At 35.2% G+C, this 26,771-nt stretch overlaps 1 protein-coding gene across 1 annotated transcript in view; it reads right to left on the bottom strand.

Moving 5' to 3' along the window:
- Positions 1 to 26,771, bottom strand: part of LOC149537110 (DNAJ heat shock N-terminal domain-containing protein) — a 322,115-nt gene that overhangs the window by 60,803 nt on the left and 234,541 nt on the right. Inside the window, exon 15 of the mRNA XM_089807127.1 lies at positions 114 to 256. Within this exon, the coding sequence (XP_089663253.1) occupies positions 114 to 256 (143 nt within the window). The remainder of the gene's footprint in view (positions 1 to 113; positions 257 to 26,771) is intronic.

Raw genomic sequence — 26,771 nt, 5'->3', positions numbered from 1 at the left:
CTGTCAGTTATGCTTGGCACAAAAAAACCGACAAGGAAGTTGTTCCATCATGACTAGTATTAAAAAACAAAACTCATAAATGAAGAAACAATGTACTCGGACATATGACTTACCTCACGTGCTTTACTGAGCTTAAATCCTGGTTTTCCAGCAATAATAGCACAGTACCATGGAACTGAATCATCACCAGCTGGAGAATGACCTCTAGGATCACATCCTAGTTCCATAGACGTTATGCTCCTAAGTTGTCGAAGAGCTGAAAAAAAAATCCAACAAAAATCAAGACAAATTATCAAACCTGCATATCATTCATTATTACTTATTGATGGATTCTTACTGCATTGACATTGCATATGCTTTTCTGGTTCCATCTTTACCTGGAAGTACATTATCAACTAGTGGCATGATTAAAAGTTAGGTTAGATCATGCTACTGAACACAAATAAACAGACATTTAATTATCACCTTTTAAGTCCATGGTGGATATGCAACGAGAGTACAGGAACCACTTGCTTTCCAGTAGGGCTAATTCTCTAATGGTCAAATAGATTGAGATGCTTGGCTTAAGATTTATTGAAGCATATAGATAAAAACTTCTCTTAGATTTAAATAATCAAATGAAACCCAAAAGATATATACCGTATTTCTGAACATATCCTGATAATAATAGCTTTTGAGGATTGTACTATTATTTTATGTTTCTTCAAAGTTTCCTCCTAAACCCATTTATGGGAACATAGAAACCGATGGTGTTGTGACTTGTCTATCTTTTAAGATTCTCTGCTATCAGTTGATAACATATTTCAATTAGATCTCAAACTCTTTAAAACCCTGATCTTGCTGAAATGTTTGTTTGTTGTTAAATCTTGTCTAGTTGAGAGATTTCAACACAATGTTTCTTAAAAGCCTAAAACATATGCTTAGTGATGCAAAATGTATTTTCGAGTTTCAACCAATTTGATCCAAGTTACAGAATATATCCATTTCAAGACAAAAAGTATAGTGGATGTAAAGAAAAAATTGACTAAGTATAAGGAAAGCATGTAAAAATAGAAGAAAATTACGGACAAACCACTTGTACAGTGACCGCTTAGATAGCATTGGTAATTTCACTCTAACTAAAAACTTGCTAGCATTAGAAATTAATATTTAAGTAATGAATACTGAAAGGATGCCATTAAAAAGGAACAAGTGAAGGAACCAGAACTGTTCTTCCTCATGCAACAATATTATTGAATGCCAGAGCTCTAGTAATAGAGAAACTAGAGAACTATGTGTGACAAAACATAAAAAATGCAATCATCAAAGTGAGAAGCATCATAAATCAAAATTATTTCATCAAAAGACTGAAGAGCCACTAATTGACAATTGTAGATGAAAAATGAGATAAGATGAAACATGCAGACATCCAAGGCGAGACGACTTAGTTACAGATTCATGCAACTTCACCCATCTCCTAGGAGGGTCAAATAAAGCCACTCGGTGGCCTTGTCAACATAACAACATGGTTGAAACTTCGAGAGGATCACAATATAACTAGCAATCTTATTTGTAACCACATAATACTAAGAAGGCATTTCTGAATGCAAGCTATGATTAACAGAAGAAACCCATATGCACATTAAGTAGCTAAATTAAAGTGGAATTGTGCCAATGCCAAAATGGAAACTACTTCACTGAGAATGTAACCATGCATGACAAAGGATAAAACCATCACATCCATTCACCTCAAAACCTTAGCAGTATTTACAGATTTTGTTAAAGAATCAACTGCATTCACGTAACTGTCAACAACTATTCAGAACCAATCGGAAGTAAAATAACATTATACAACCATTTAATTATCCACTAATCACATTGTTTATTTTTAAGTACCAAAAATAGCATTATACAACCAATTAACTATCCACTAATTACATTTTTTATCTTTAAATGCGGAAACACTGCCATCTACAACAACCCCCACAAAAAAGTGTCTTCTTCTAGATGACTGAAAACAAAATGTGGCTATGTATACACGAAAGAAAGACTAAGAAGAGGGGCAAGAAGAGGTTCCTAGAGCTGCAGAAGCAATGTGTGGCTAGGTGGGACTGTCATTTTTGGCTCCCTATATGCCTTGGGCATATATGCTGCCTTCATCATTTGTTTCTTAATCTTCTTCAGTTCTTTATCTTTTCCATTCAAACCTTCCTAAGTGACAACCAGCTCGACGATCTTGTCTGTCAACTATAAGTATTTTGGGCCAACTGCTCTCGCAATTCCACCACTATACTCTCCAAAGTAGTGACATGAGAATGTTCTTAAACAAGCTATGTCCTACTCTTCTCATCCAAGTCAGGGAAAGCTTTTTTTTCATGCTCCAATAGTTGAGTGGCTTTGTCCTTTAATGTACTTAACTTTTCAAGTACAATAAACAAGGTAGTTATACCGTAAAAATAGTTCACTACTATGCAATGCATGGAGGACTTGACCATGGCATCTGCAAAACTGTAGTTATCCAGGCTGCCAAGTTGCCTTCGTCTCTTTGGCTTCTATTTGTAGCCACCCCTTTGTGCTGAAGCACTCAACAAATTCCTTGAGAAAATAGATTAAAATCTCTCCAAGAAGTGGCAGATATCTCTACTTCACATGAGAACTTTTGCAAATGAGAAAAATTACGATTTTCTTGCAAAAAGTTCAAGCCAAGAAGGCCATAAAAATTCTCGTTGATAAGTTGGCCACTTCTCTATGATAAATCGCAAATTTCTTGCACTAGTAAAATTGGGATGCCCATCGACTCATCCATTTATTGTTAATTTTACAATTTTTAGTGTTTGAAGGATAGAAGAAGGGTTTTGGTGGAGAGAAATAGTCTTCGGCAGCCTTGTAGATCGATTGCAAGTGGATTCAAAGTAGATTCAAACAGATTTGTCAAGCAAATCTGGATTCACAAGTAAGTTCTCTAAATTCTTTTTCTTTTTGGTGGGAAGGGGAAGAGGAAAATGTAGATTTGTTTCGTATTGTACATGACATTTGTAATTGCTCCTCTTTTTACAAACACAATTTGCCATTTTTTGTTTGTTTCAGAGTTTACAATCTTGATTGTTGCTTGACTGAGCATTCCTAATCCTTTAGATGATATTTAGTATAAATTGAGAAATTTGGTCAATATATTCCAAGCTACAAAAACAACAATCCCAAAATGAAGGGATTAAGATAAGAGTATGAAGAGCACAATTGGGAATAGAAAAGGAAGCATATGAAGAATAGATAAAGATATAAATCTTGGTATTATAAAGTGACTTGAAACAGAGTTGCATTATAGCAGCAATAATTGAAGATGTTCTGAATTTCTGAGCTAAGGAGTGAAAACAAACAATAACACAATCAAATTGCCTATTACAGATTATTATTGAAATGTGGATCTCATATAGAAAATGGAAAGGACCATACAAATAAAATAAAATAAAATAAAAACTATGAACTAGAGGTCACAAAACAAGGAGAGGATACATGCGAATTCATTGCCAAGCCCATCTCATGTGTGACCATTCCTCAAGGATATGTGTACGTCATTTCTCACATCATTATTTAGATTGCTCAAGACAGAACCTGTGTACTGTAATCATCAAAACTATACACTAAGAATACTAAATTTTGTGTTTGAAGAAATTGGGCAAGTACAAAAATTGATGACAGAATTGCAAACATATAATCATGGATTGTATCATTACAGTTCAGTCAATAACAATTCAAATACAAAGACAACCTATATTTCAGGAACTCCCAATACATGTCACTTCAATCTATTAGATTATGCAAACACAATTAGGAGCCTGAAAGTGATTTAGAAGAAAATGTGGATAAGCAGTAATATCCTAATTAAAGCAATGAAGGGACCAATATAAATATAGAAGAAGAATACATCTAATCAATTGAGGATCGAATTTTAATACAAGCCTCCATCTCAATAAGTACAAGGCATTAGAAAGATACTGTAATGATCCCATCTTTTGGCCTTCACATTCTCCAAAGTCTAAGTGGAGGATAAGAAAAAATTAAATTAATTTCTTATAAAGTCATTAAATAAATTACAACTAAAAGGTGGCTTTATATTTAATTAATTTAATTAATTATTGTATTACAAAGGAGATGCGTCTAGAGTGTGTATTAATTATTGGAAAGGTGGAAGCCTCTAGAAGCACAATTAATTATTGCAAGAGAAGAGTTTCTAGAGAGTGCATTAATTATTGGAAGGGGGAAGCTTCTAGCACTTGCAATTAATTAATGTTTTAGTTCTTTCTAGAAGGGTGAAGGAATAGGATAAATAGGGTTGAGACTCTCATTGTTTAGCATGGGATTATTGTATCGGATGATTATAACTTGCATTTGATAAGAGCTTGGATGTGTGAATCACACTCCCTTTTTGACAATAGAGGACGTTCATTCTCTGTTGTAACATTCTAGACGTCATTCCCTTAGGGTTTGGCCTTTCGAATACATCTCTTTGTACTTGATTGCAGCATTTTTAGAATTAATATAATTTCAGCAGTTGGTTCAGCTTTTGGGCATTCCTGGGTGTCCATTACAGTGGTATCAGAGCTATAAGTCCTGCCATCTTGTGGAGATCATATTGATAGTTGGATAAAGATGTATATTAGTCCAGATCAAGATGTGATGTTCAGAGAGTTATTGGGTACATTAGAGAAGAGGCAATGTATGCAACAGGAGCAGAATAGGCGAATGGATATGATGTTGTAGCTTATGGCTAGACAGATGGGCATCAACATTGATGATTTGTACGTTGCTCCAGAGCAGAAGGTAGTCGATTTCTCAGGTGGGATCGAGACACGTATAGAGCCAGCCAGCTATGATGTTGGTGATGTGGGCATTTCGGCAGAGTCAGTAGAGACATGCGTGCAAAGTCAGGAGACCACATATGAAGCCTTGTCAGGGGATGATGATGTAGCAATAGTGGAATTAGGAGAATGCGAGGATACTATCATATCAGCAGCCACTTCTATGTCAGTTGAAGCATCCAATGAGGAGTTTAATGGTATAAATGCAGTGGTTGATGTATTTTCTAATGAAGCCACACATGTTAATGATTATGAGTTTTCATCAACTACAAATTCAGTTCAATTTTCTGTTGCAGCAGTTAATGTTGTTCCTATGTCCATATATTTCGATGCAGCAACACCTATTGTTGATACAGTTAGCATGAGTACATATGGTTCACCTACAACTACATCTTTTTCAATGCATGATGGTGATAATATGCATTCCAGTCCAATATATATTATGTAGATGGATAAAGGGAAGAAGACGTTTTCTATGGAGTTGCCTTATGATGACATTCTGACTTCATCAGCACAAGTTTTGAATGCTAGGCTACAGGGGTTGGTCCTGATGATGCAGGTTTGCAGTTGGTTTAACTTCCATATGGATATCACATATTGGGATCCAGGTGGAGGTTGGAGTCCATTATGTTACTTAATTGCTTGAGGACAAGCAATTTCAAGGAGGGTAGATTTGTAATGATCCCATCTTTTGGCCTTCACGTTCTCCAAAGTCTAAGTGGAGGATAAGAAAAAATTAAATTAATTTCTTATAAAGTCATTAAATAAATTAAAATTAAAAGGTGGCTTTATATTTAATTAATTTAATTAATTATTGTATTACAAAGGAGATGCGTCTAGAGTGTGTATTAATTATTGGAAAGGTGGAAGCCTCTAGAAGCACAATTAATTATTGCAAGAGAAGAGTTTCTAGAGAGTGCATTAATTATTGGAAGGGGGAAGCTTCTAGCACTTGCAATTAATTAATGTTTTAGTTCTTTCTAGAAGGGTGAAGGAATAGGATAAATAGGGGTGAGAGTCTCATTGTTTAGCATGGGATTATTGTATCGGATGATTATAACTTGCATTTGATAAGAGCTTGGATGTGTGAATCACACTCCTTTTTTGGCAATAGAGGACGTTCATTCTCTGTTGTAACATTCTAGACGTCATTCCCTTAGGGTTTGGCCTTTGGAATACATCTCTTTGTACTTGATTGCAGCATTTTTAGAATTAATATAATTTCAGCAGTTGGTTCAGCTTTTGGGCATTCCTGGGTGTCCATTACAGATACAAAGGGGATAAAAATAAAGAAGTGCATTTATACTGAATAAGTACAATGGTAATTTGCATATAAGTAAAAGTTCGATTCACGCAAAGACATTGAAATTGTAAGACAAAGCATTCCTTTAGAGAGGCATGATACATGAAAAGGTGAAACCAAGTGAAAGATATTGGAAAATGAAGATGAAACATCAGTACTAATCCATGATATTATTCATTTAAAGAGGAGCACTTACAAATTAGGCTTAAGGATTAAAGAAAAGACTGATAACATTGAAGAGGCAAGGAGGAAATAATCTCATGATTGTCTCTCAGTGGACTTGATAGTGACTGAAAACTCTATAAATGAAGTATGTGGGACTTGAAGGCAACTTGGCAGCCTGGATAACTTGGTTTGAGTTGCACTAGTCGCTGCAGCAAACATGTTCAATAACAGACCAAGTACTAAAATCCGTGATGTTAGAGTGGCTGAAAACTCTAAACAGATTGTTCATGTTATGGTTGATTAATGTCAAAGTTGTGGAAGAGAAGTAATCTTTGTTCAGATTTATGCGAGTGCCAGCACACACAGAAGTTGCTAACTCTGTTTTGTAAATCAATGTATTTCTAATCATGCCTTGGTATTACAGAGATTAAACCACAACATTGAGGCCTGTGGTATTCCTTTAGAGGCTATTCAGAGGTGTTGATAAGGAGATAAGTATTAATGTTCTTCTGATGTTAGTATCAGATTTTTTATGGTAAAATTTATGCCATGAGCATTGCACTCGATGTAGACGCACAAGATAGAATCTCTTCTGTGTGCATATTTGTGTGATGTTAGACCACAAAGCGATAAGTATTCATGATTTTATCTTTGAATATTGATTACTAATAATGATTGCTTTTAGCATTGATGGCTATGAGTTATTTTGGAGGGTGCAATGGGATAGTGAGTGATGTTGCAATGTTGTTTGCAGTCTTGGTACTAAATTGGTGACACATTATCTTCATTACAAGAGGAAAATCATATTTAGGAAGAGAGTACTAAGCTTTAGAGGGAGGTTAGATGACAGAGGAAGATGTCCAACCCTTTGCAAAGCTTGTGTGACAGTAAAACAACTAGAATCAACTTCCTTTTTATGGTGATTAAAGTTGTCCCTGCTGAGAAGGAGTCTCCATTAAAAGAAAATCTTAGTTATTAATGCATTCTTCTAGAAGAAGTTTGAGATGATAGCCCTTGTTCCACCTTCTACGAGTAGGCATGGTGGAAATGCATTCTTCTCTAGGAGAAGTCTAAGGTAAAAGCCCTCGTTCCACCCTTTGTGAGTAGGTACGATGGACCACCCTCTACGAGGAGGCATGGTGGAAATGCATTCTACTTTGGGAGAAGTTTGAGGTGAAAGCCCTTGTTCCATCCTCGATGAGAAGGTATGGAGAACCACCCTCTACAAGCAAGCATGGTGGAAATGTATCCTTCTCTGGGAGAAGTTTTGAGGAAAAAGTCTTCGTTCCACCCTCTGCAAGAAGGCATGGTGAAATTCATGTGTGTGACTCCACTCTATGTGCTCATGAAGTAATGATGGTGGATTATGTTATGCCGAGATAACATATGTGAATTTTTTAATCTTTGGTTGCAGCTATGTGTGCATGCCTGACTAAAGATATCTCTCTTGCTAAGAGGCAATGTTGAAGTTTCTAGATGCAATAGAGATATTCATCTCTTCTTTTATGGCATAGAAATATGTTTGTTATGACCGTTATGGTCATCTCCAACTGAAAAAGATATTTTTTTTTATATTTAAGTTAATTTTATGTAAAAAGACATGTCATACGTCATGCAAAGAGGCATACTCATGGAGATATGAAGGGTTGAATATGTGGAAATATGAACAGTCTTATTTTTGGGACTCAAAGAGACCTTGGTGTGAAAGATGAAGAGTTTTAAGCAATCTATTTATGTAATTGCTTGGTATATTGTAAATCAATGAAGTGTAAGCCTTGTACTATGAAAATTTCTTGATCAATAAAAGATATATTTTGCTAGTGTAGCTGGGTTTTTCTCTTCAAGAAGAAGGATTTTCCTAGGATAAATCTTTTGCATCTTTTGTGCATTTTATTTACTTATGTTGTCTGTCTAATTTTTGAGCATAAAACTTTCAAAGATCATGATACAATTCTTGTATTTAGTAATCATAGTCTTTGCCATATACACATAATCATCCTTAATTTACTTCAAATATTCCCTCTTGATTTCTTTCTTGACTTTGTGACTTGTTCCACGATACATATCATTTTTCCTTTGACACAGATACACTAGAGTTTTGTTCATGCTGATGAAATCCTTTGACATCAATGACAATATTTTCATCAACATTATTAATATTTATAAAGATAAATAACAAATATAGAATATATATAACATAGTATTGATATTAAATATTATTATATATAGTTTTAATATGAATACTATAATATTCAAATAAATTAATATCTCAATATAATTATATTTACAATAAATATTAGACCGAAATATAAGGGTCAATTAGTATGAGGAGACTACAGTTTGATTGGATGGAGGGAGAGGCGTATAGAGTAAAATATGTTACCAATGATGGAGACAATAAAATTAATCTAAACAAACTGACCATAACCATCGACACATGCACATAGGAGGTCCTTCAGACAGTTTAGTAAACAATAATACTGGTCTTACAGATATCGGCTTGCAGTTGATTAACATTGATATCCTACTGATTGCAGTCAATATAGATTAATGCACGAGAATGAAGTCATTACCATGAGAATATGATCACTGATAACTTAACAAATACCAAGGAAGCAATCAATTAGATTTTCATTGATATTACTGTTATAAACTGATTATGGTATAGTTAGAGGATCACTTAATAAAAGCAGCAATTAACTAGAACCAATCAGTTGATATTAAGGAAGGGGCATGAATAAGAAGAATGGCTTCTACGGACAAGGATGTGTCTTTTGAAAGCCAATCCTTTAATCATACAAGAGGGAAGTCAATTAGAGGGGGAATTACACAGGGAATAAAAAGCAATCACATCAGACATAAGCAGTCAAAAACAACAGAACTCAAATTCAAGTCAGCACTTCATCACCCAATCCACTTTGGCATACAATTCTGCAACATATACACCCAACACAGCATATGAAATATTCACAATAAATCACTCAGAAATATGTTAAAACTGTAACTTCGATCCTCATACTGGTCTGACTGTGCAGATCACACAATCCTCTTCTTCTTATGGAATACCGTTTTATTGGTTATCAATATCTTGCACCTTTATTAGGCATAATCGGCGATCCTTGGTAATGACTGTTTGTTAGCTTTAACATTAACTAGATTAGTTATGCTAGTTAACATTAACTTCTCCTTTCTAGGCGCTGATTATGAGAAGGTATTGTGGGCCGACCTAGATAGGGTCATGTCCCTTTAAGGGACATGCCCTTTGGTTATGGTATATAAGGGGGGTGAAGTTGTAGTTAAAGGACACAGAGTTGAACACCAAGTCTACTCCTATAAACAACTCTGCCACAAATCGATAGCTGCTGTAATAAATATATATTTAAGAAGGACAATTAATATTGTCATCTCATTTCAAGGTCAGACAGAAAAGAAGATCAGAAAAGCAAGAATATTAAAGATATTATTTCAGATCTGATAATTTAGAATTTGCAGAATCTTTACAAAATATAGCAGAGCTTTGCTAGAAAACAATTAAACAGGAGGTTCCCATACTGGGATACAGAACCATAACACGCCAAAACTAAAGGAATAAGGATTAACTGATTGTTGACATCAATGGGAGGTAGAGGAAACCAATCTGTGCAAAGATATTCAGGCACCATGATCAACTACTGAGTCACTCAGAATCTCATCCATCACAGCCGACAATAATAATAGTGGAAGACATATATTGGACAACCAGTTCTCTTAATATACTGGATTCAGTCTAGTCACAACACCCCACATCATATACAACAATAAATTTCATAAAGACAAGCACAGATATATATCAGACAACTCAAAATAAGGCTGCTAAGTATTAATTAAATAAGACTCTAACAGAAGAATAATATTCTAGAACTCAATTCTTCCAAGTACAAGGGAAAAACAAGTTCCATATAATTTCTTGAAAATCGGGCAAAGATTTGAATATCTTTAAAGGGTTTCATTAAGGCATCCAACAATGACTGTCAAACTGAGTCGAGGTTTATTAGCCAAGAGATCGTGAACTCCAACTAGAGGACCAAGGGACATTACAGTGATATCAAAGCATAATCCTGCCATCCTTTGAGTAGGAACTTATACAAACATATGAAAGAAGAATAAAGAAAGAAAAAATGAATGAATAGCCAATAAGATGAGATCCTATATGCAACAAATGAACCAAACTCTGATTAGTGAAAGGGAAGAATCAAATCAGGCCCTTCCGTAGGCACTGCAAAATATGGGAAATTCAATCAATAACTTGAAAGGTCATGCAAGAGACACTAGCTCAAACTACTCAAAAATAATAATATATCTTCCACAGTTGGGATACCCCAACCCACGATCATAATCAAAGGAGAGATGCCAAAAGGAGTACAACAACCAATGGCAAGAACTGAAGACATTGCAAGAGTTCATGCAACTCTAGAAACCTCACATTAGAGAAGTGGTATCATTTAAGGAATTTTGTGAAGATAAGAGAAGGGAAACACCCAAATGGTATGTGAACAAAGAGCTCAAACACAAAGTCAACAAAGTAACACTTCCAAATTTTGATGGATCAGAGAAAACTACAACACACACATGGTTGGACAAATTGTATACCTTCTTCACCTTGAGCCTCATGATAGAAGTAGATACACGTTAGTTTGCAATACTTCATTTAAAAGGAGAAGCGCAGTGTTGGCATCGTAGGCTTATTTCCCTAGGTCAACAAGATGTTTACTCCTATGAGGAATTTTTCCAAAGACTCATTAATAGATTTGATGATAAAGCCCTCGAATGGTATTTGCAAGAACTAACTCAACTCAAACAAACTAGATCAATGGAAGAATTCACTAACAAATTCCAAGGGTTATCAATAATAGTCCCAAACCTGTCCCAAAAGAGACTCACTCATATGTTTATAGGACTTAAAGAATCCACCAAAAACTTTGTAAAACCACTTGAACCTCAAAATTTGGAAGATGTCATTAGAAAGGAAGAAACGTTGAATAAAAACCCTCAAAAGAGAGATCTAGGAATTTTTCAGCCAAGACAGAACATAGCCATGAAGACTTGAGAAAATAATATAGAGAAAGAGAGCTATTTATGCAAAGAAAAATGGAGCAGGGGACATCAATGTCAAAGCAAGGAAGCCCTAAAACAAAAAGAGTATGTATTTAAGAAAGGTATATATTTCAAGTGCAGAGGCCCTTGGGACCCAAGACATAAGTGTGACAAGAAGAGTCAGCTCCATAGAATAGAAGCAACACCTGAAACAGACGAGGAACCCCATATAAGAAAGAGAAGTCTAATCAAGGGAGCCTTAACAATATCCAATCAGAGGATAAGGGAATAAGAGACTATTGTAGCTTTGAGGAAGTTCAACCATAGTCTTACTCTAATATGAAGAATTATCTTCAATCAATACAAATGTTATAATTCATTGATGTAAATAATTTTATGATAATAAATAGATGTAAATTTTTTTTATGATTAGCAATATTTTGATGTAGATAATTTTTGTGATTATCCAATGCTATGAACATTGCAGGGATAGCTGTAGTAGATTGGGTTTTTTATGAGCCACATTTTTGGACCCCTTGTAGAGAAATCATGGAGGTAAATTTATTACAATTTAACACTTAGCTTTTCCTATATACTTCAAATTAATATGGATATTTTTGCTTTTTTTTTGCAACTCTGCAATTTTGCTTAATATTATTTAATTTGTGAGTTAAATATTGTTGATTAGCATTATCTACAGGTCACAAAGCCCTTGGTAGTTCTCCTATAAATTGTTCGTTGGGAGAAGCCCTCTTTGGGCTATATATATAAGGGCATGGATATGGCCAAGGAGACCATTAGATCCGTATATGCAAGAGTTGAGGATAAGTATGGCCCCATTTAAGAAATAATTGATAGAAGATGGCAAAATCAGCTTCGCACACCCATCTATGCAACAGTTTAATACCTTGATCTGGTATTTCGTTTTCTTGTTGACTTCAAGGTAGATGAGGAGGTTCTTTCTAGCCTATATATCGTGATACAAAAGATGTGTGTTTACCGTACAAGGTAAAAGGATACTTATCGCATGTAGTATAGTAAGATATAACACAGAGCAGATACTTTATTCATATAGACAATATGCACTTCAATGCTTACAATCTGATTATACTCATTACAATGATGATGCTAAAGTCCCTTCCGGACAGTGTACATATACTTTCTCGAAGGGGTGACTCAACCGTCACGTGCCCGTTCGGATATTATTCTACCCATCTGCTACAATATAGAATTTACCGACAACATCATCCCCCCCAAAAAGAAAAGTCGTCTCCGACCGACAATTACAAAATATCCAAGACAGATTAACAAAATGGAATACATTAACTGACTATAACAAGATAGATCTATTTCCATCACATCACGTTCACATTCCTCTTGTGCCTGCACCAAACTGGTCTCCAAAAACACATTGCATCTGTAGCCTTTGCTAATACAATACCGTCACCTTAGCCAATCTAACCTTGATAGCCACCCGTGCTGCATTCTCTGCTTCCAACTCTTAGGTACGCTGAGCCAAGTGTCGCTCTACTGCCTCCAACTGGACGATTAGCTCCTCCTGAGCTCTTTATGCATCCACCAAGACAGCCTCACATCCAACACCTACTTTGAGTGCCTCAAAGTGTATCACCCCTCTCGAAAGGCTTGCTCTAGTGTTCTCTCCACCTCTGGCACACAGACACTATGTTTGCAACAACTCCAGGTCTCATCAATTGGTCACACTTCCCATAACTGATAACTGAATTGACTGGGGGTCTAAGGGGCAATGCCCCTAGTGGGGTCGAGGGGCAGTGCCCATGCTGCCAAAACCAAATTAGCAACCTCAAACCCACACAAAAGTTCATGGAACCCACAACCTCAACTACGACGACTAAGCTACATCAATAAAATAATGAAGGTGTGATTTTCTCAAGCAAGATGTGCATAGTCGCTCAAGTAGAATTTGATGCAGAGTGAAGGGTAGTTGTTATAGAATCCTTTGGTTTTTATTCTACTTCACCTTCTAGGTACCCAAATTGGTCCTAGCCAATCCAACTTCCACTAAGTTGGTCTTCTCTCATCCTTGCCCATAGGCACCCCTCTAGGGTCTTCTCTTTACTAAAGAAATCTGACTTATTGTTTGATTTCCAAACTCACAAAAGCAAAATCATTTTCCCAAGACCTTCTTAAGAAACTATACCCTCACTTGCAATCCAGGATCACTACAATGGACTATCAAGGTGTGTGACTGTCCTCTTCATCCCGCACAAACCATACTACGCATTCTGGTCTCCTTGCCAATGTATTCAAGGTTCTAATCAATGAGATCTTGCAATTAGACCTAAACCAAACCTAGTGCAATTAGGTCTCAAAATAAAGTAATTTTAAACTTGCTCAAAAACCAATTGAATGATCCCAAAAACAAATTTGAAATTCTGATACCCATTTCGAAGAGCATTAAGATGTCATAGTTTGGCATCTTGGTTACATCCGCTACAGGGTAAACTCCAATTTGGTCTAATTTAGCTTGCAACCCCTTATTAGGTGAACCTTTGAAGAAACATCAATGAATTGAATTGATCCAATCAAAATAGCACTTGATCCAATCTCTTCCTGTCCAAGAACACCAAAACAACCTTCACTTGGCACTCACACACCATTTACAGTTCTGAAAATTCAATTTCTATTCCAAATCAAGCTTGTCACATAGGAATGCTAAGCCTAGGGCATCATGGCATAACTAAGATTCACAAGGTACTGACAACAAACCAAAGCCATAGATTGAATTACCTAACATTCCCCAAAAATCAAATAATTTAAATGGTGGAATGTTAGGAACCCTTTTTCTTTTAGAAACCTTTGTTGAATGCACTTGTTCAGACCAGTCTGAAATAGTTGCTTATAACCCCTTTCAATGAACACCCAATGAAATCGAATTAAGTAGATATGAAAATTAATTCATTAGACTATCTTCCTATGCAATTGTTAAGGTTAAAATTTGCACCTTGTTAAACTAAACAAGTTTAACAACCTTGCTTAACATGGGATTCATTTTTGCATGTGGGAAATGCATAACTAGAAATGAAACCTCCAAATTCTACACTGGATCCTATTAGATAATCACTAATAACTCCACAAAACTAATTTGAATTTATGGGAAAAGGGATAGAAGTTACTGAAATGAACCTAAGATTTTAAACTCTAAACTAGAGAACCAGGTGATACACCAAAATATGGTATGAATGGTCAAATACTGGTAACAAAGAGGGATTACTAAACTATCTGAATGAATACAAAACACTTCCTTTCTGTATAGGCTTGCATAATATTTTGTAATAAAGTCTGAAAAATAAGAATAAGGAGGAAAACAAATGTCTCTCTTATGATCTTCACTTCTTAAAACATGAACTACAACCTGCAAACAGACATACTTTTTTGCAACTAGGTGTGTGAGTGAGACAAAGCAACATGGGAAAATGATGATTCGCTAGTTGTCTTTATCAAATCACCTGAAAATACACACAGAATTACAGAAAGAAGAGAAGGCTCCAAAATAGATTCAGATAACATAAACTCAGCTGCTGTCACTTATATTTGATTTTTCAAAAATGAGTTACAAATATTTGCATAGAAATGCTTAGGACAAAATTGTCTCATAAGCCTCCTCTGCATAATCAGAACTCCCTCCAAAATCAAAGTTCAAAATACTAAATACAAACCCCTTAGGGTCGAATCCATGAAAAGTGCCTCTGAAATAGGAGTCATAACCACTGAAAATGATGACACACTGCCCCATGAACTCCACTAGGTCATAAAGAAACCTATGTCTCATGTCAAACTGCCCCAAAAAATACTCTAACAGTTCATAAAAACCATTAAATACCTGGTCAAAATACAAATCCGACCTTATACTTAGCTCCTATAAAATCTCCTCAAAATCCCAACCAATCATAAGAGTAGGTCTTCCTTGCATATTTGGATAACTCCAAAGACCAAGTTTTGTGGTAAATATATAAATACCTAAGGAAAAATTCAATATTTCTTATTTACATTAAAAATCAATACTTGAATGACTTAAAAAGTCATTTAATATATTTGACTCATGCAAAACTTGACTTCCACTTTCCCTTTAAAAACCTTACCCCCACGGCATATTACATTATATTTGAGGAATAAAAATGAAAGCTAAAAACTTTGCTCACACTCCTATGATTTCAAAATTTATTAAAAAGGAGAAAGGGCATATTAAGTTTCCTTGCAACCCTAAACTCTTCTCATTTTGCTTATCGTATTTGTTCTAAAGAGCTTGGAAAAACGCGGCTAGGGCTTGAACAGCCACCATGGAAGAAACGAGAGCATTCTTCCTCTGTGAAGTCGTCTTCTATGATTGGATTGCATAGTCTTTATGCATTTTTATTTGAAGCCGTGACTGGAAGCCGCCATATTTGAAGTTAATGTTGTTGTTTGGATTTGCAGGGTACATTTTATTTGAGCCGCCATTTTATGAAATAAATTTCCGATACTTTCTATATTGTGAGCTGGAAATTACAAGCTACCATTGTTTGAGGGTTTTGCTGTTTAATTTTTTTCAATAGATGCAAAGATTTTTTGATTTTGGCTACCGTTGGAAGGCATATTTACTATTTTTTTTAATCTCTAAGCATATATGATCTGTCGCTTCTTGTCATGTCCCCTTTGTAGTGACATAACTTCTACCGGGGATTTGCCTATCATTGACTCTCGTAGGCAAATGATTTTGGAGAGAGAGTCATTCTATTGCCAGATGATTACATTCTTGCTCTTAGAAAGTTATAATCCAGTAAGTGGGGCCTACTTGTTCTAATGACGAATTGAGATTGTACTTTTAACTTTATAAAGTTATTTATTTAATTTTATAAAGTTAATTAATAATAAAATACATTATAATAAGTTATTATAACAAGTTGCTCTAGAAGCTTCCAGCGACTTCTCAAAAAAGTAAATAAATAGAGGGCAGGTGGCACCCATTTGAAGCAGACGGTTTTGTGGATTCGACTTTTTTTTTTTCAATTGGAGAAATTTGTAGTCATTTGGTCTGCAAATTCTCAATTTATCTTTGGGAACGAAAACTCCCATTGATAAGCAATTTTGAGGGTGTGGAATATCACCCGAATTATTGCAAATTGGAGGTGACACTACAATCATTTCATCAGGGCAAAATTCGGGCCTAAGGCCAGTTACAAAAAATCGCTATAAGGAGATTGCCGTAGTATAGGATTGCCTGTGTTCTTCAATAGCCAGGACTGAGAACGGAAATCCCTCATTTCAGCCCAAAACAGCAGTTCAGAGCATATATGATCAACGATTTGCATTAAAGGTTGGACGCATTAATCCGGGAGGCAGACCGAAGGAGCTAACGGAATCAATAATCACACAAGGGTTAGATTATTTGCGAATTTGTCTGGGTCACCTGATTTCGAGATCAATATTACAGAGGGCGGAGGCACATTTGGTCTTTCATACCGGTTTCAATTTTCCTTGCAACCAGCGGACTCGACTTCCAACAGTTCGGGCACCCTTTGCAAGTCGCGGTTTGTTTTAAAAATAATCACAGTCGGGAACCAGTCCGGAAATCCATCTCGGGTTCCAATCATAAAATCGCAAGTGACAAGAGATAATGTGACCAGGCGGAAAAGCGATTCAGGATGATTCATTGAACAGTTGGAGAGAACCCCAGAATTCCTACCAAGCTGGCTCACAGGCTTAAAACAGCAGTTTGTAAAAAAAGAGAGATGGCACAAACATTCCTTCCAGTCTGTGAAGATAAACAGCTCTAACCAACTCATGCATATTTCGATTAATAGAAATGACGATTATCAGGTTCCTTTCCTAATATTGTTCAGTTATAAATTTCAGACTCAGTTATTCTTCTATTGGATTGTTAATAAAAACGGAATTGCTATTACCATAGTACTTGCAATAAATTACTTTCCTGAATTTTGTCGTTACTATTATCCATTGCATAAGGTTACATCTATAACTTGGTTATTGGCTAGACACATTACGGATTAGTCTTGTTTCATGTCAAGTATTTGATGAATGGCCACCCTCCAGTATTGTTACTTTTAATGACTCATATAGTGAGGGTCATCACACTTCTAGGTATTCTGGAAGATGCCATCAGTTCTTCATATATTCAAGGTAAAAGCCTTTCAATTTTGATCCTATAGAAATATGTTTCACATAAGATTTCTTGGGCTTTTTTACCATTTGAGATTTGATGTTTTGTTGTTTTTCCTCCATAGCTAAAACTTGTAGCTCGAATTCTCTTGCTGTTTGGGTCTCTTTGCTGGATCCATGCCTTGACTGAATGCTTACTTGAATGAGCTACCCTATCTTCTTTGCAAATCTGGATGAGTCTAGTTTTCAAAAACTAAAGCATTTAAGCTTTTATTGTAGGCCTTCATTTTGACTGTTACTTCCATTGTTTAAAACAAGTTTTGCAAGAAAACTTTGTGGTTTCTTGGAAATATTATGCTTCACTAATTGAGTTCGAACTCTTCATGTCGTGACTCCTTTTCCTCTCTACAGATTTACGAATCATCTCCTAGTTGCATTCAGATTAACAACCATACATAAGGGTTTTGTTATTTTGGCCTGTTGGAATGGTGGCCGCTACTTGCTAGTATTTCCTTCATATTTCGATATATGTTTATTTTCTCCATTTCTTGTATGTGGAAAAACATTGCTCATTGTTTATTGTTGAAGTATCTTACCCATATTTTGTTGAATCTTTGTCATTTGGTAGCCATGGTTATGGGGTGGAACCATGGGGTTTCTGACTCTCTTTACTTCTGAGTATATTTTCAGTTTCTCTGTCAATGGCAATTATTGGTTGGATCTAGAAAAAATATAGATTTGAGCATTTGCCGATAAGAAATAAATTTCATAAGGATTTTCCTTGTTGAAATTTTACAATAGATCTCATTGCCATCCTTTTGAAAAACTAGAAATTTATCTGTTACTTCTTAAAGGATCCCATGAATTTCCTGTATATGGGTATTTTGCAAACCCCTACATTTTGATGTTTCTGTAGCTCACAACTTGAATGTTTCTACAGAGTTATAAGTGTTAAATAACTCATGCCCTTTTATTTACTAAGCTTCTCCTCTTGCATAAACATTCTCTAGAAGTTGTGATTACTCTTACTGTATTTGTTGTTGAGATGAAGCTGAAACATTCTTTGACACAAATTGGGGCCTTCTTTATCCGTAAATGATTTGTGCACAACCCTTTTTTACTCATGATCCACACTTCTTTATTGTGCTTATGAAATTACACAACTTCAAAATCTTTGTTTTGATGACCTTGGCAAATCTGTTGTTGCAACTTTATAGAAATCATGAGAAAAAATCACTCTATTGCTAAGAGCATATACCATTGTACACTTCATTTAAGTTCTTTGCTTATGTAGTTACTTGCTTTTCTTGATTACTTAGTGGTATTCTCGTTCTAAATCCTCTTGCTTGTATTTAAACATATTCTTCCTTCTTGTTGTTTCTCTGTGACTGTTGTATTACCCTCTGATTTCATGATATTTGTCTTTTCTGTACCGTCATTTTATTCTATTGTATACTAAAGGAATATTCCTTGTGCCTCACCAAGACCCTGAACTTGTCATGAATGTATTTATAGATGCAACCCCAACAAATAAAGAGTATTTTATGAGGTTTGAGCACGGGCTCATGACACTCATAAACCACTTTCTGTGACTTGCATCTGTTCCTTGTGAACTTAACATGCTTGTACTTAATTATAATGAAAGGTTTCAGATCAAAAATAATACGTCCCTTTAACATTATATTTTTCTTCTTTTTCCTCGCTTGAGCACTAAGAATCTACTTTACTATCTTTGATATGTATTCAGAATAGGGAAAGATAGTCCATGTGTGGGATGACTAGTTATAGATATTCAGTCATTGCTTAGATCTTTCAAGATCTAACCCCACTCTTTTCCTTATCCAGTGAAATGAAGACCGGAACTTGACAGATGTAAAGCTGGACTAAGAGCAGCATCAAGGATCACTTAACCAGTCAAAAGCTGAAAAGGCAATGACTAGTTACCTCTAACCCTACCTTCATATGTATTATTTTTTATATTCTGAATATGTATGAGAGACAGTAGTTAAACTCACGGCTTGTGTGAGATCTTTACTTTCAACATTTTCAATTCATTCCATGTTTGTAAAACTGAAATTTGTACACATCAGTTGATGATTTATGCAATGAACATTATTGTTTTCTTTTGCTCATGTTTTCTATATGATTTGCAAAAATTGTTAAATGCAAATGAATAGGAAATGAATAGTTCGTATGAATTCTTATGCAATGTAACTGTTTAAAACAAAATTCCAGCATGTATAAAATTTTAGTAACAGCAATTAGATCGACTGGCCCAATACATATGCAATCATACAACCATGTTTACAGTAGAAAAAATAGAAAAGCTAATGTTGAACAACACCAAAACCCAAGAAATTCATTGCCAATGTTCAAGTTACATCTCCATTTGATTGCAATGAGTTTTAAATAGACTAAAGACAACATCCCCAACCAATTTTTGAATGATCTTACCGTTGGTTAACTTTTATCGCTATTTCACAAAGACAATTTTAAAGGAAAGCAAAAGAACAAAATAGATAGAAAGTTAGCGCTATTTTGTAGGGCCAATTTAAAGTGCCAACGAAATACTGAAACCCTTCACATTGGAGTTCCAAGCCATATCAAATTACCCTAAATGGACTCTAGGCCCATTCTATGGAAGTTTTGTGGTTCTTTGATCAAGTTTGACTTGGGCACTTATAGTTTTGTTGTCCAAGCAAATGGCCTTATAATTGAATCTTATTACAACTTACTGATCTTATGTCCAATTACAATGTTTTGGAGGGTGAGTAGGTGCTCCTACACTAGAATCGCAGTTAGGTAGTGTATGCACCCTAAAATGGTCGCCTAGACTATGGGGACCTTTATCAATTTCTTGAATCAATGCATCGCAATATTTTATTGAATCAATTAAAATCATTTTCCTTGATCAAATTGCAATTAATTTAATTATTTCAATATTTCCTAAGGTTTGATCATTTCATAATTAATATAATCGTATTTAATTAAAAGAAAACACCCCTTTTAAATAAATAAAATAGTTTTATTTAATTAAAAGAAAATCTCTCTTTTAATTAAATAATTTTATCTTATTAATTAAAATCTCTCATTTTATTAAATAATCTTATCTTATTTAATTAAAAGAAAATCTCTCTTTTAATTAAATAGTTTTATCTTATTTAATTAAAATCTCTCCTTTTATTAAATTATCTTATTTAATATTTAAAAAAATTAAATAAATAAAATAATATTATTTAATTAAAAGAAAATCTCTCTTTTAATTAAATAAATAAATCCCCACGTAAAGCTCTCTTTTTTATGAAAAAAACTGAAATAAATCAAATAAAATCTTATAAAAATTCTTTTTTTTGCACATATCTCTAAGTGGTGGGTTTTTTCCTCTTACTTTCCTTTTTAGGGATTTATCCCACATTGCTCTTGTGAGAAGCCTCTCACCTCCACACTTTATAAGGAACCCTCCCCTCATTTGGATGGATGTTAGTTGCTTAGTATTGTTATGTTGCAGGTTTGGAGAGCGCTTTTGGAGAAGGGATTTGAGGCTTACTGTTTGGACATTGGAGCTTCATTAGAACTTCTCTCTTCTTGTCTTCTTCTATCATGCATCCATGGCTTCCATCATCATGCTTCATCCTTGCATTTTCATATCAGCTTAAAGTAATATTTGCTATCATAGATTAATCTTGCATTGTTATTTCCTTTCATACATTAGATTTCCTTTCTTGCATTGCTTTGCATTGTTATTATTTAGATTAGCTTCCATCTTCATTTGTATGCATATTTGATGATAATGGAGACTAGCACTCTTACTTTTTCTCTTTGAATCTCTCGTTTTATGGTGTACTTGCAATGGCACAAACTAAATCAAACTAAGAGCCTCCATTACAAACCCTTGCACTCCATGAATAGAGCGTTATAAGTCGCCATTTGAGATCTCATTCTTGAGAAATCTTGGATATAAAGACTCATAGAAGTGTGTCAATATTTTAGCACACATGTTTGGCACCCAGTGTGGGGCAACCCACCTTTACATGCTAGTATCGGCTATTTTTGGAGCTAAACCCCTTGTGCAGATTTGTTTGAAGATGAAAAACCCTAGATCTTAAAGATATGATGATATCTCCCAAACAGCTTAGTATTTTGGTCCAAATTTTCTTTATCCGGATTGGAGAACTACTGGGAAAGCTTCGGTTAAAAATTCAGATTTTTCTAAGGTAATTCGTATTTTTAAAAAATTTTCCTTTATTTTTCATGAAAAATCATTTTTGGGCACAAATTAGCAATTTTTTCAGAAAAGTCTACATTTTTTGAAAGGTCTTTGAATTCTAAATAGGACTATTTATTTGTGTTTTAATGTTAGAGTTCATATGAGGGATCAGACAATTGATTTACAAAAATTGGTCTGTTTTGACAAAATGGGTTCCTAGGGCACAAATGAAAATATTTTTCTAAAATTCTGACATTTTTGGAAAGTTTTCTATTTTTTAACAGGTGTATTTTTTTTGTATTTAGGGTTTTGGGTCTGAATTCATGACATATACATCCAATTTTGTCGACTACATCAAAAATCAAAATTTAAAAAGCGCATTTAATAAATAACTTGCATTTAATTTTCACATGGTTCAATGCATGATGTGAGTTTTCATTTGTGTTATTTGTTGGTTATTATTACTCCTAAAAATCAGATTTTGAAATGTAACCCTAGGGCTTGCTTAAGACATCTATCTCTATTGGTTTGCTTGTTGTTTGCTTGGAGCGCTTGCTTGGTTTGTTAGATCAGTGGAGTGATAAGCGCGCATTGCTTTGGATCTGAGGTATTCTTATAAATCTCTATAACATTTGGACTTTGGAATTAAAATTGAACCTCTCATGTCTTTGGCTTGAGTATTTTACATGCTTTCGTAATTCAGATTTCAATTGGTGCTTTATAAATAAACCTAGATTTTCTTTCTTGCATACATGTTTCACATAGTAATTAGGCCCTATGAACACTACTTGTTGTGATTCTAAGAGAGTGCATTCGCTTTCCTAACATACAAAGCTCTACTTGACGATAGATCCCCTTATAGGTAGGGATGGATTTGATATTATTTCATTGTCTCGTTTGATTTGCTTTCGACATTTGCTAGTACTTTCTCTCTTGAGATTGGTAGTGATTGTTGTTGGTTTTTCAAACCTCGGTGAAGTGATTTCAAATTAGCATGTCAATAAATCTGTTTTCTATGTTTAGGTGAGGTGAAGAGGCTAGAGCAACATGCTCTGTTCCCTTTTGGACACATCAGGAACTTGGAACACTTGAATCCAAACTAAGTCCCCATGTGGTCCAATTTTGTGAGTCTTCCTTGATTAAAGAGGGTTAATCATAGTGGACACTCCCTTTATTGGGTAAACTACGTGGACGGAACCTTAAGCGGTAGTAGCCACTTTCACCGTTGTAGCAACACCCGTTATATAAATGTCTTTGTGGAAGAAACCTTCACAAGTGTAGTCTTTTGTTGGGCTGTCAGATTTTCTTAGCATCTCCAATTGATTAAATTCTTGGAATGTGTCAAAACCTTGGTGTGCCGAGATTGGATTTCGCCCACTTGAGATTGCAAGAGTTGCAGAGTTGACCATTACTAAGAACCATAGTGCAGCCCATTTTTTTCGTTTCTAAGACTATGTTCGTGATTGGAAAACATTTTGAGAACATACACAGTAGTGGTTCCAGGGATTAGATTCATACTATGACACTATTCTTGTTTATGCACAAGCTTTTTGTCAGAATTTAGTATAGCTCAAATACCATGTAAGAATTTGCTTGAGACAAGAATGAAATGCCAGGATCTAGAAGTTTAAGAGATTACACAAGAGAGACAAGCTATGATCAAAGGAGAATGGATTAATTAGATAATTGGATGAATACATCATAGAAGTGTCTTGTATATAAAGGCAATCAAGATAACTATAAGTCATGCAAAGGGATAAGCAACAACTAAGCACATGTCCACCAAGAGTGGATTATCCTCCACTATGCATGAATGTACGTGCAACAATGAGAGGATAAGAATGTAAAGGTGTATCTCATAAAGAGATGTAGTAGACAACATGTGCTCATATGGAGTGCAAGCTACCATGTTGTCTACATGACAACTAATATGAAAATGCATTAACCTAAGTAAACTTAAGTGTAAATAGTAAATACTTATTTAGACCAACACCCCCCCTTAAGTGCAACTTAGGGAAATGTACTTAAGCTCACAAAAGCTATATAATAATGCAAGATGGGTCTCAACTACTAAGCCATGTTAGGTACCCATGTACAATATACATGTGCAAAAGATAGATGCAATGCAATCTCCCATAAAGTGGAGAAAGAGGAAAAACCACATGGGAAAAACCCCCCTCCAAAAAGAGAGATAAGTACAATAAAAGAAAATGAGAGAGAAGAAGACTTCATGTGAGGAAAAGGTCCTCCCCCCCACCCATAAGAGAGAAGAAGAGGAAGATAGACCAAGTAACCCTCCCTCAATGTAGAATGTACACCTGTGGTAGATGCGCAAGGCTCAATGTAGAAACTCCTCCATGAGTGTAGAACAACATTCCTACCCTTAGGATGAAACAGAGCCAAAGGTGTATCAATGAAGCCTCTCTCATCTGTAGGAAGAAACCTCAAAATATATGAAACTCTGAAACCTGTTCAAGTGTCCCCATGTCAATACGAAAAGGTGCCTCCTCGAAATCATGTGTACTATGCCACTCTGCTAAAAAAGACAAATCAGGCTCAATTGAGGATGAATGTACAACATGTATCGAAGACTCAAGTGTCTCCTCTGAAGAGAAAGTGACCTCCTCCAACTGTTGTATAGGATCTACCATCATATCAACCTTGAAAGACCGATCAAGCAGAGAATGAAGATGAGGGTTAGAGTGTTCCCTCGCAACAACTGAAGAAGGATCGTCTTCACCAAAGGGAAGATGAATGTCATCAATAGTGTCTCCCAAATCTGCAATGTAGGACTCCACAAACAAACTGGAAACGTCTGTCAAGTAGTCATCCTATGGAACTGAGTCTAGAAGACAACAAATATCCTATTGCATTAAATCACTTGAATCCATGGCTATGTGAATACAACTATCATCATGAACAATAGTAGATGGAATATCAGTAGGAGTAGAAGAAATGGAAGGCTCAAGAACTTGATCATATGTGAGGACACCTATGTTCAAGTAGCCAAAGTTCTCTTCAAAGTCTGAATCAACAGTAGAAGTGTGATCAAAATTTGCTGAAGAATTTGCTGAGAAATCACCGTCATCATCATGAGAAAAACCTGAGTACTATAGCCTCGATATGTGATCAACCACCCCTGTAGCAATGATTTGTCTAGTCTCCAAGTCTTTGATAAAAATTGAATTAGGTGTGAATTCCACAGTCCTATCTCCATGAGTGAGCTGATAGATGAAAAGAAGATTATGACTTAGGTGAGGTACACACAACACATATTTGAAGTATCCATCCCCTTTATCAATATTGCCTTTCCCAACAACATTCGTGTAAGTATGATTTCCCATCAAGATAGGTGGAGTATGACAAGGACCAAATGATGAAAACATAGACTGTGAAGATCCCATATGATGAGAAGCCCCTGAATCTAGAAGCCATCTCCCTAAATCTTGACTTGAAGTAGCTACTAAGGCTTGACCTTTTCCCATGTGATCCTTTCCTTTATCAAAATTTGAATGTGAAGAAGATGATGAAGTAGTCATTCTTGATGGTAGACTAATTTAATTTTCCTTGAGAAGATTCTTGAATTCATCGATTTCCTTTTGTAACAATGATGTTCTTCATATCCATTCTTCTTGCAACATGCACAAGTAAGAAACTCTTTGGATGATTTTCCCTCATTATTCGAGTTGTCTTATGGTGAGGAGGTTGAGTGTTCTTTCTCTTGCTGTGAATTTCGTTGTCATGATTTCAGCTTCTTGTTAGACCATTTTCCTTGATTCCCTTTACTAGCCACCAATGCTTTGGACTTTGAAGACTTGAGAATCCACATGCTAATTAAATTTGATTGTTCTACCATCAACATCTCTGTGAAGGAATCAAATGAAGGCATGGTGTAGGAAAAACCTAAGGTCAACTTATGAGTGTTGAAGCTTGAAACAAATGACGCATACTCGGAAGGAAGTTTTCTCATCAAATTATAGATCAATTTTTCATCCTCTATGGTAATTCCACAATCCTTAACCATTTACATTAGCTCATGTGTCTTGGTGATATAGTCTTGAATTGTAGCAAACTCTTTTGGATCTAATGACATGAGATTTTCATCAAGTTCAAAACCCCTAGCTTTGTATACTTTTGCATACAAGCCAGCAAACTTATCCCATGCTTCCTTTACTATTTTACAGTTATCAATATGGAAGATAAGATCTTCATGTACATACTTTCTCAAAGTACCAATAGCAACCTTATTGTTATGATTCCATTCATTTAGTTTATCAGGATCAAACGGTGCAATTATGGTTCCATTAACATAATCAATTAAACCTTTTTCCATCATTTTACTCCATGCTCTAATTTTCCATGTAGCCAAATTATGTGCAGTTAAAAGTGGAAACCTAGGAGAACCCATGATGCAAAATAAAATAACACAAGAGAAAGAGAAGTACAAACACTCAAGACACCCCCCTAAATCACTTAATCAAAGAACCCCCCAAAATGGATGGTTTTGGCACTTTGTATTTAATGCATGTACAATAGCCACTTGTCAAAATGAACCAAAGTGGATTTTTGATTTTGATAGCTACAACAACAAATATGAAACTATATTGGACTCGATAAGATAAGACACAAGACCTCTCAAGGATCTAATTAATTACAAGTGCCAAAATAGGCAAAAAAATGACCAAATGTTGAAAGTACTATGTCTACTCAAAATTACTCCACACTGATACCAGATCTAGAAAGTAGACAAAAAATTATGCAATTTCAAAAAAGTAGCACCTGACTATGTGTCCATATGAGCCCCAACGAAGCCTCTAAAGTTGCAATATCAAAAAAATTCAAAAACAAAGATCACAAACAACCTACACCAATGTGTAGATCACAAAATTCTACCCCAAAACAAAAAAATTGCTCGAAAAAAGGAGTTCGTATGAGAGAGATATCATTGTTTGAAAATCACATCTTTAATTATTTTTCCTGAATTGCTGCTAACGCACCTCAAAAAATCAGATGACTCTAGATTTCACCTCAAATGTCTGATTTTGAT

This window comes from Cupressus sempervirens, chromosome 10 (assembly GCF_028749045.1).
Source record: "Cupressus sempervirens isolate cs-2001-9-10 chromosome 10, ASM2874904v1, whole genome shotgun sequence".
NCBI classification, from domain to species: domain Eukaryota; kingdom Viridiplantae; phylum Streptophyta; class Pinopsida; order Cupressales; family Cupressaceae; genus Cupressus; species Cupressus sempervirens.
The sequence above is the reverse complement of the archived record's forward strand: the minus strand, read 5'-3'. Positions and strand labels throughout refer to the sequence as shown.